At 41.6% G+C, this 11,228-nt stretch overlaps 1 protein-coding gene across 1 annotated transcript in view; it reads left to right on the top strand.

Annotated features, from left to right (window-relative positions):
* Positions 1 to 68: 68 nt before the first annotated feature.
* HDGFL3 (HDGF like 3) overlaps positions 69 to 11,228 on the top strand; it is a 103,327-nt gene continuing 92,167 nt past the window's right edge. The window contains exon 1 of the mRNA XM_011768584.2: positions 69 to 440. Within this exon, the coding sequence (XP_011766886.1) occupies positions 357 to 440 (84 nt within the window). The 5' untranslated portion in view covers positions 69 to 356. The remainder of the gene's footprint in view (positions 441 to 11,228) is intronic.

Raw genomic sequence — 11,228 nt, 5'->3', positions numbered from 1 at the left:
GGTAGGGAGGCCGGCGGCGGCGGCATGAGGCAGGCGACGCGGCGCTGGTAAGCAGCGCGCGCGGCGGCGGCGGCGGCGGCGGCGGCGGGGACCTTGGCGCGGCCGGACGCGGGCGAGCGCCGAACGGCCGGGGGCTCCCCTCCCCCGCTGCCGGGCTGTGATTTGCCGGGCCTGCTGCGCCCCCCGCCCACCCCTTGCCTCAGCCGCCGCCTCGCTGCTTCCCCTCGTCGGAGCGGCCGCTCGTCCGCCCGGCTTGAGGCCCGCGGGGAGTGCGGCGCAGTCCGTCGGCCCGCGGGGGGGCGGCCTCCCAGCATCTTCGCGGCAACCAAGGACTACCAGGAAGGGGAGCGGCTGGGATGGCGCGTCCGCGGCCCCGCGAGTACAAAGCGGGCGACCTGGTCTTCGCCAAGATGAAGGGCTACCCGCACTGGCCGGCCCGGGTGAGTACCGCGGCCGCGCGCGGGCCCGCCCGCCCACCATTTTCCCCTTCATGATGGCGCGCCCACCCCGTTTCCCCATCGCCTCAGCCGCGAGCCCGTAGCTCGCGGCCGGCCGTGGTGAGGGCTGAGGGCGGCGCGGCACCGAGAAGACCGGGCCGGGGCTGAGGCAAGGGCTCCCGGCCGCGCCCGCACTCCGCCAGGGCGGCCATCCTTCCGCCCACTTTCGAAGGCGGGTCCGGCCCCCGCAGGCCCGACGCTGCCTTCCTCCTGGAAAGCCGGTGCCGACCGGGAAGCCACGCCGCCGGGCAGCGGGCCTGGGATGGAGGCTTCGGCTTCGGACAGGGTCGTTAGTGGATACCCTGGGTCCCGGGCGAACGTCGGGGCAGATACGGCAGCGGGGTGAACGGCTGTCCGCGAGCCGGCGAGTGCCGGCGGGCAGTAAATCCTGGAAAGGGGTAGTGGTCATCCAGAGGCCAGCAGGAGCCTCTTGGCAGTTATTCATCCATCTCTTTGCTTTCCAGACTTGTTGAGTTTTCCCTGAGCGTGATTCCCGGTGCCCCGCCTGCCCTATCATTGTCCCGGGGTACGTGCCTCTCTGGTGCCTATCGTTCTTTTAAGCCGACCTCTGATAGCCGAGAGCTAGCAGCCTAGCTCTGACTGGTGGGTCCAGCAAGCTTCTTGTGCCTTTCCACCTCCATATTTGTTTTAGGTAGACTCTCAAACCTTATTCTTGGCCTCCTACTACAGTCCACAATAGCTCTCTCTTCCTACATAACAAGGTTGTCGTTGGGCTGTTTTTCTAGAAAGCATCTGCATGTAATACATAGCATTCACAATTTTTATTGAGCCCTTTGAGGAAGACACGCAACACTGCCATGTATGCTTTGTGTTTTAGAATAAATCCCTTTTTTTTTTTTTTATTTTTGTATGGTTGGCAGTTGATTGCTTGAAATAAATCTTGTGAAAAAGAGGGTCAAGGCATTCTGGAGATTATATTGGTATCCTTTAGGAACGGAAACAGGCATGGAGAAAATTGGCATAAATATAGAGTGTGAGCTCTAAGGTGTTATATTGTAGTCAAGTGAAGATAGCAAGACCAAGGAAAAAAAAATACACCCATTCACAAAAGGAAGTGACATCACGAGTGGCCAGACTGAAATTTAGTGAAGTTGAAGTAATGGATGGACATAATCACTTTTTAAATATTTGGTTTGGCACGATTGTCAGATGGAAAGAACACTAGGCCAGGAATTGGGGGACCTGCTGTCTGGTTCATACTCTGTTATGGACTAATCATTTCAACTGTCTGCATATCTATTTCTGCAACTGTAAAATCATCTCTAGGATCCTTTCCAACACCAACAACCTCAGATATCAAGAGGAAAAAACAGTCTTATTCAGGTTCCAGTAGACTGAAAATAACTTCACATCTGAACTGTAGGTTGTCCTTAAAATAAGACAAAGTTTTTAAGGTAGAATAGCTGGTTATTTTTTATGCTGTAATACAATATTGCTTAGAGAGGCAAGATTTGTGACTTTAGGAGTCCCTGAATATATTTGTGACTTTAGAAAATCGCGGAATCTATTTGCCAAGTAAGAAATGTATAGCTTTAGGGCATATGTGTATAAACACAGTCAAAGCCAATTAAAGGTTACCATTACCAGTTAGTCATTTCCTAGTAACATAATGGCTTTTCAAATTTTTCCTTTGAAAAATATCTTCTGAGAGTCAAAAAGAAAATAGACTTAAAATTTCATTAACATGTTGCTTGCACAGGTTGGCCACCTGTAGTAATTTGTGAAACAGAAAAATCCTACAGAAGTGGTCCTAGTTGTATATCTAATTGTACATAAAATCCCTCTAAGTGATAATTCCAAATCAAGGCAAAATGGAAAATAAAGTGAGGAAACAAAATTTTTAGATAAAATAAGTACACAAAAGAAAAATCTGTATCCATTCACATTTAACGAGCTCTTCAAGAAACAACCTAAGACTCAAAAAAAAAAAAGTGTTTTCTCTTGAGTGGCATGCTGCAATTTCCAAAGAAAGGTAAAGATTAGAAAAAGAAAAAGATTTGAGTCCCCTTTTTTACAGTGCATATACTTCACATATGTTTTCATTTTTTTATCCCAATTCTATGAGGCATTATTCCCATTTTACACCTAGTTATAGCTGTGGAGGTGATAATGTTATAAAATACTAACGGGGAAAAAAAAGTCTTGCTTATTGAAATTTCAAATTCTGTCACTTGATATGAAGGCCAGTTATGTGGGAATTAGATACTCTGGGGCCCCAAGGACTCAAACTTAGGAGGAAAACCAGGAGGAGACAAATTTCAGAGTACAGGTTGTAGGAAGGAACTTTGTGTTAGAGCTGGTTCATGCAGGAATGGAGAAGCAACTTCCCTGCTCTAGGGAAGATGTTTGGTCCTAGGCAGCCCGCTGTGAGGAATGTAGGTCAAGAGGATTCAGAATTCCTACAAGTTGGATTCAGCTCTTGGCTCGGCTTCACACTGTGACCTTGTGCATGTTCTGTAATCTTTCTAAGTTTCCATTTACTCGTCTGTAAAATAAGGATAATTCTCACCTCACAAATACAGAGTATCTAAAAGCACCAAGTGATGGTACTTGTATGTTCCTACCATTTCCCTTTTTGAATTTCTTTTTTTTTTTTTTTCTTTTTTTTTTTTTTGAGACGGAGTCTCGCTCTGTAGCCCAGGCTGGAGTGCAGTGGCCGGATCTCAGCTCACTGCAAGCTCCGCCTCCCGGGTTCACGCCATTCTCCGGCCTCAGCCTCCCGAGTAGCTGGGACTACAGGCGCTGCCACCTCGCCCGGCTATTTTTTGTATTTCTTAGTAGAGACGGGGTTTCACCGTGTTAGCCAGGATGGTCTCGATCTCCTGACCTCGTGATCCGCACATCTCGGCCTCCCAAAGTGCTGGGATTACAGGCTTGAGCCACTGCGCCCGGCCCCCTTTTTGAATTTCTAACTTTCCCTTGTATCACTACACTATTTTAAATTATTATTTGTCAACTTTCTTTTTTTTTTTTTTTTTTTTGAGACGGAGTCTCACTCTGTCACCCACGCTGGAGTGCAGTGGCTGGATCCCAGCTCACTGCAAGCTCCGCCTCCTGGGTTTACGCCATTCTCCTGCCTCAGCCTCCCAAGTAGCTGGGACTACAGGCGCCCGCCACCTCGCCCAGCTAGTTTTTTGTATGTTTTTTAGTAGAGACGGGGTTTCACCGTGTTAGCCAGGATGGTCTCGATCTCCTGACCTTGTGATCCACCCATCTCGGCCTCCCAAAGTGCTGGGATTACAGATTTAAGCCACCGCGCCCGGCCTATTTGTCAACTTTCAACTCGTTATTTTTCCAATTTTTATCCTGAAAAATTTCAAATACATAGATAAGTTTAAAAAATTATACTGTGAAGACCCATTTATCTACCACCTAGATTCTACAATTAAATTTCATTCTACTTGCCCTTTCATGCATCTGTTTGTATATTCATCCCTCTATGTACATAATAGTTCCTCTTATTTTAATGCATTTCAAGGTAAGTTGCAGACATCACCATAATTTACTCCTAGGCACGTGCATACTGTTACCTAGTGGTTAATACTTTGAATGGATCCTTTTCTCTTTTGAGGTAAAATTTACATAGAATGGAATGTAATTACCATTCGATGAATTTGACATTGGTATAATATAAATATACCTCTGTATATAATATGTGTCTGATATATATAAGTATATGTGATACATATCATATGTAATATAAACACATGTAGATATACATTGGCATAATACCTACCAAGATATAGAACAGTACCTACGAAAGTACTCTCATGCCTCTTTCTAGTAGATTCCTGTCCTCCTCCTTCCTTCTCCCCCACTGTTCAGATGTATTATTCTAACATTAAATAGCAGCTGGGCTGTTTCTCATTTAGTATGCCTAATTTTGTATGGCTTTAAAAATTAGAAGTTCCTCTGTTATGGATTATCTAGCTTAATACTAAAAAATGCTGAGGCTAAAACAAGAGTCTCTGAACTCTTCTGTTTGTGTACCCTGTTGGTAAAATAATTTGAGCATACATCCCTAATATATGTAAATTTTCTTTATATATGCATGTACTTTCTGTTACTACTATATACAGCATAAAATAAACGCAAACTAAAAGGGATGACTTGATGAAAACGATGTTTTAAAATTTTCATTGCACAATATCGTTAACAGTAATAATACTTATTACTTATAGGTTAAATTCGTATTTTTTAAAGTCTTAATTTTTGAAATATTTTCCACCTGCTTCTTGTGAGATTTGACTAGATGGATGGTCATAGTTCTTAACTTCTGAAGAGATTTTCTAGAATGGAAGTGTCAGTTTAGACATTTCCTTGTTGTTTGCTTGTATCTATGTTACTAGTATTATTTTTGTGTAGGAATCTTTCTTTTTTTTTAGCCACCTGTTCCTTTGGTGAGAGCTAGTTCAGTTAGAAGTAGATATTCCATAATCCTGCTCACACCAAATGGCAGTAAATCACAGTATACCCAATGTGAATAAACATAACCATCTGAATAAGAATACTATTAGTAGTGCCAACTTGCATAAAAAATATTAGTAAAATTTACTTTTTAGCTAAAAGAGTAAGAAACTGAAATCGAAATTCTATTTTCTTCCCATACCCCGCCCAAACCATTCCCTGAGATGTGAGCACTCTGTTTATGTTACCCCCTACTCTAAAAGGTCAGAAAACAATATAAACAAAAAGCCTCAAAATTCTTGTGCCTCAACTAAAGCACTTTTTTACATTTAAAATGTTATATGAGAATTCTCAAACATTGCTAGTAGAGTGTATTGATACAGTTACTTTAGAAAACTGACTTAATCTACATATGCTTACCTTGTGACATAGCAGTCTGTTCTAGGCATATACCCAAGAGAAATGAGTGTTTATATTCACCAAAATACTGTATACATAACAACTTTCTTCATAATAGAACAGGAAACAACCCAAATGTCCATCAACAGGAGAATGAGTAAACAAATTTGTAGTGTAATTCACACAGTGGAGTACTATTTGACCATTAACAGGAATAAATATACAGTGGTCACTGGTTTGCGGTGGGTAGAAAGGAGTTATTGAACGGGAGAAGGCACTGGAAATGTTCCCTGTCTTGATCTGCATGGTGTTACATGGGTGTATGTATGTAAAAATGTATCAAGCTGTACATTTAAGATTTGTGCACTATACTGTATGAAAGTTATACCTCAATTTAAAAAACACATTTTAGATGAGTTAGGGAGAAAGGAGAACTAATACTTTTACATGGATTAAATTTCACTATTTTTAGCTTTCAGTGAGTTTTTTTTTTTCCTTTGAGTCCTCACTCCTACCAAGTGGCATCTTCCTATTCCCTTTTGACTTATTATAGAAACTTCATTTTCTACTTTAGAGTGTTCTCTTTAGACTTTCTTTGAGTTCTGGTTTCAGCCTGTCTGATTTGTTTACCTGCATCAGTGTCTTTCTCTTCCTTTAATACTAAATGACTGCTTAACATGTTTTTGATCTAGCTTTCTTCAGCCTCTCACTTTGTAAAACATGAGAATAAAACATGTGACCTTCCTATTTATACAGCTTCAAGAGCTGAACTCTTATTGAACTTTTGTTGAGCACCTACTCTGTGTGAGGCATAGGGATATAGTTTTTTCATATCTCTAGCAATAGATTAAATTTGCAGCAATTCTAAAACATGATTATGAAGTGTTTCCATACCCTTTATTAATATAAATATTTGTTGGGAATTCGGTTTCTGATCCATAGCACTTTCAGGTTTTTTGCATTTGACAATGATCTATTAGAAGGTGATAAATTTATTTCTGGAGACCAGGCCACGTTATTTTCAGAGAATCATTTGGGACTTAAGTTCTTTATAATCTCAACATAAAGTAAGGTGTTTATAATCTTCATTACTTTGGCCTAAGAAGTACCTCAGTGGTTCAGTCCTGGCACAAGCTCACTCAGTCTTTTTCCCAGGGACTACTTTCACTTTGCCAAGGAATTGGCAAATTGTCTCATTTTCTCCCTTAATCTGGGAACTAATAGGAACTTTAAACTTTTGATACCAATATGTACATTTTCCAATGCTCCCGTTTTAACCAGATGAGTCTCTATTCCTGGCACATCCCCTTTGGAATGCTCTAATGACTACTGTTCCTCCATAATTTGGAAAATAATATTAATTCTCTGAAGTCAGGTTTCTACTATTAGAGATTGTATTTGATTCTTTTGGAAAATAACTGATGGTTTAAAATTATGTACAACTTCATTGAAAAGCCTGTTCGCATTAGAAAAGCATTATAGGCTAGTAAGTACAATAAATATAATAGGAGTATAGAAAAGCATTATAGGCTAGTAAGTATAATAAATATAATATATTATTATATAATATAAATTACATAATAAATATAGTTTGAGCTAGTCAAATATCTTTATTTATTGGAGAAAGTTTTCTATTTCAGAAGTCTCAGATGTTAGAATACAACCCACTTGATGTAGTTATTCGTCCACTACAAAAAGATGTCCTAATCACTTGCAGTGCTACTGAAAGCATGTCCTGTGAATGTTACTTGTCAGTGACAAAATAGGTACAGAAACTGAAATAAGAGTTTGAAATTTTTTAGAGCAGTTTGATGGAGTAGCTTTGTTTGTGACTCTAATAATTGAGGCTTACATTTTGAATGTCTTTTTATTTTTCTCATAATTTATTTTTATTTCATAAACATGTCCGTTTGCAACTCATTAGAACTTTAAAAAAGAAAAAGACAACTAGTCATTCACTACAGGTAGAGTAGAAGTACTGACTATAAAGGATCTTTAAAGGTCAATAGTGGTCCTAGTACCTAAAACAATTTGCTCGTATGGTGTATTTAAACTATTGGCAACTATGTAAAAGGGGGAATGGGTTGACCTTCATGTTATAAATATTAATTTCTCCTGCATAAAAATACCCTCATTAAAATAGAAGATAGAGATTGTAAATTATTTTTTTCTGTCTTCTTTTTACCTAGATAAGAATTTACCACAATTAGTCTGGTAAATAACCATCTGTATGGTCACAGAGAGCCACACAGAAGTGGAAAAAAAAAAAAATAGAATAAAGTAATCTAATGATTGGTGAGCACAAGCCTTCAGAATGACATCCTCCAAATTTCTGAGGAAGCCCTGCAATGAAGAGAAAGAGAAGCAGACCAGGGGTTAAAAGACAAGTACTTCATTCCACCACTATCTTGGTTTGTTAGGCTGGGCATCTTTTTTTATTGTGAACCTCTTTGTACAATAGGATGGATAATTCTTACTCTTTCCCTTCTTTTTCCTAAGGATCAAATGTTAAAATGTATATGAAAGAACTGTTTGCTAATTAAGTTCCAATTAAGTTGCTAAATAATTATCTCCCAAGAACACAAAGCTTCTTATTTATACAGTGAGGGAATGTAGTCAAGTCTCAGTAACTGCTTCTGTGACTTGGAAGGTATGTTTTTCAGGAGCTGCTTTGTGGCTTTGTAATAGTGAGTTGGCTGTAGACTCTGGGAATCTGGGGACTTCCCATTGTTACCCATCCTATAGATTCCTGAATGTGATAGGCCATTTCTTTTTTTTCTTTCTTTTTTTTTTCTTGAGATGGAGTCTCGCTCTGTCACCGAGGCTGGAGTGCAGTGGCGCAATCTCCGCTCATTTTAACCTCCGCCTCCCGGGTTCCTGCCTTAGCCTCCCTAGTAGCTGGGACTACAGGTGCCTGCCACCACACCAGGCTAATTTTTTTGTATTTTTTTTAGTAGAAACAGGGTTTCACTGTGTTAGCCAGGATGGTCTCCATCTCCTGACCTCATGATCTGCCTGCCTTGGCCTCCCCAAGTGCTGGGATTACAGGCATGAGCCACCACACCTGGCTTTTTTTTTTTTTTTTTTTTTGAGACGGAGTTTCGCTCTGTTGCCCAGGCTGGAGTACAGTGGGGTGACCTCAACTCACTGCATCCTCTGCCTCCTGGGTTTAAGCAGTTCTCTGCCTCAGCCTCCCAAGTAGCTGGGATTATAGGTGCCCACCACCATGCCTAGCAAATTTTTTTTTTTTTTTTTTTTTTTTAAGTAGAGACTAGGTTTTACCATCTTGGCCAGGCTGATCTTGAACTCCTGACCTCATGATCTACCCGCCTCGGCCTCCCAAAATGCTAGGATTACAGGTGTGAGCCCCTGCACCCGGCCTGTGATAGGCCATTTCTAGAAGTTCCACAGGGCTTCAGGATTTGGGGGCAAGATAAATTGGACCACATTAACATAGAAAAAGGGTCTAAGAATAAGCTATTCTTCTCATCCGATCATTGAAACTCATATTCTGAGTAGATTCTCTAAGTCTGAATATAGAGTCTATACAGCTACCCAGAAGTAGAGGTGTCAGTGTAGGGGAGTCAGTGATAGCTGCCAGGTTGCCTGTATGGGGACTGGAAAATTTCTGATCATATAGTAGTGACTTCTCAGTTTCTATTGCAAAATACGAGATGAGAGTGGTTTTAAGTGATAGTTTCAGTAGTGGTTAGCACACATAAAAATAAGTTTCACAGAAGATTAAGGACTTTTTATGATGTAGACAGATCAGAAAATAAACTCAACTTCAGATCTCTATTTCCTTTTCCTTTGACACTGAAGTAGTACTTTAGTATTAATGACATGTTTGATTTTGGAGGAAATGCTTGTTCAGAGGGAGTAGTATAAATTCTCAGTTAGATTTTAGAGTTATATGTTGAATGGTTTGAAAATTAATTCACTCTAGACCACTATTTGACGTTCAAAATGAAACCAACTATTTTATTTTATTTTATTTTATTTATTTATTTTTTGAGACGGAGTCTCGCTCTGTCGCCCAGGTTGGAGTACAGTGGCCAGATTTCAGCTCACTGCAAGCTCCACCTCCCGGGTTCACACCATTCTCCTGCCTCAGCCTCCCAAGTAGCTGGGACTACAGGCGTCCGCTACCTCGCCTGGCTGGTGTTTTGTATTTTTAGTAGAGACAGGGTTTCACCATGTTGGCCAGGATGGTCTTGATTTCCTGTCCTCGTGATCCGCCCGTCTCGGCCTCCCAAAGTGCTGGGATTACAGGCTTGAGCCACCGCGCCCGGCCCGAAACCAACTATTTTAAAACAAGTTATAACTTTTCTTATCTCCTTCACTGGACTATTACATGATGATGAAGTCAGTAATTTTGAAAAAAAATATTTAGACTTTGGAAATGAGTTGTTGCTGATTGATTGCAGTCTAATGGCTTTCAGGTTTTTTGACTATAACCTACAGTGAGAAATAAATATTAATTCCCATCCAAGTATGTGCACATGCATGCACACACACACTCTGCTGAGATTTTTATATGATTCGTTTGTCCTCACCAAAACTCATGTTGAAATTTTATCCCCAGTGTGGCGGTGTTGGGAGGTGGGGCCTAGCGAGAGGTGTCTGGGTACTGTTGCTGGTCCTGTGGTAGTGAATTCTTCCTCTCTGAAGACTAGATTAGTTCTCTGGGAATAGATTAGTTCTTGCAAGAGTGAGTTATAAAGCAAGTTTTTTCCTCCTGTTTGGTTGCTTTTCATGTGTCCACTTTCCCTTTGACCTTCTTTGCCATGTTTTGACTTAGCATGTGGCCCTTACCAGAAGCTGAGCAGATGCTGGCACCATGCTTAGACTTTCCAGCCTGCAGAACCATGAGCTAAATAAGAGTTTTTTTAGCTCATGTAAAGAAAACTCATGGTAGAGTGATGAAAATGATGAAAACTCATGTGATACATTCTGATATTTTTGTATTTCATTTTGTGTAAAGTCAGGTTGCAACCTGCTAGATCAGTTTCATTACCTACAATTTGAAAAACGCTGGTCTGGTCAGTAGGCCAAAGGGAAAGTAATCTATGTGAGTTGTATGCGTTTATATAGAACACAAGTTGGAGCCGGGCGCGGTGGCTCACGCCTGTAATCCCAGCGCTTTGGGAGGCCGAGGCGGGCGGATCACAAGGTCAAGAGATCGAGACCACGGTGAAACCCCGTCTCTACTAAAAATACAAAAAAATTAGCCGGGCGCGGTTGTGGGCGCCTGTAGTCCCAGCTACTCGGGAGGCTGAGGCAGGAGAATGGCGTGAACCCGGGAGGCGGAGCTTGCAGTGAGTCGAGATCGCGCCACTGCACTCCAGCCTGGGCGACAGAGCGAGACTCCGTCTCAAAAAAAAAAAAAAAAAAAAGAATACACAAGTTGGATTTTTGAGATGATGATTTGTTAATAGTCCTGAGCTTTTTACTCTGCTGTAGCCACAGTCTTACATGAAGGTCACGCGAACATAAATTAAAGCAATAGTGTATTGGGTCATTGAACTATCCAGGCCAGTATTTCCTCTGATCCCAAAAACTTATATAGATTTTCATTCTCATCTTCCTTTTAATCTTTGAACTGCAAATGTATCAACAACTATATATATAATTAATTGGCTTCTTTTTTTCTTTTTTTTTTTGAGACGGAGTCTCTCTTACCCCAGGCTGGAGTGCAGCAGTGTGTTCTTGGCTCAGTGCAAGCTCTGCCACCCTCCTCACCCCCACCGACCCCCGCCCCACAGGTTCTCCTGCCTCAGCCTCCCAAGTAACTGGGATTATGGGTGCCCGCCACCATGCCTGGCTAATTTTTCATATGTTTAGTAGAGATGGGGTTTTGCCATGTTGGGCAGGCTGGTCTCAAACTTCTGACCGCAGGCGATC

The sequence above is a fragment of the Macaca nemestrina genome, chromosome 7 (assembly GCF_043159975.1).
Source record: "Macaca nemestrina isolate mMacNem1 chromosome 7, mMacNem.hap1, whole genome shotgun sequence".
Classification (NCBI taxonomy): Eukaryota; Metazoa; Chordata; class Mammalia; order Primates; family Cercopithecidae; genus Macaca; species Macaca nemestrina.
The sequence above is the reverse complement of the archived record's forward strand: the minus strand, read 5'-3'. Positions and strand labels throughout refer to the sequence as shown.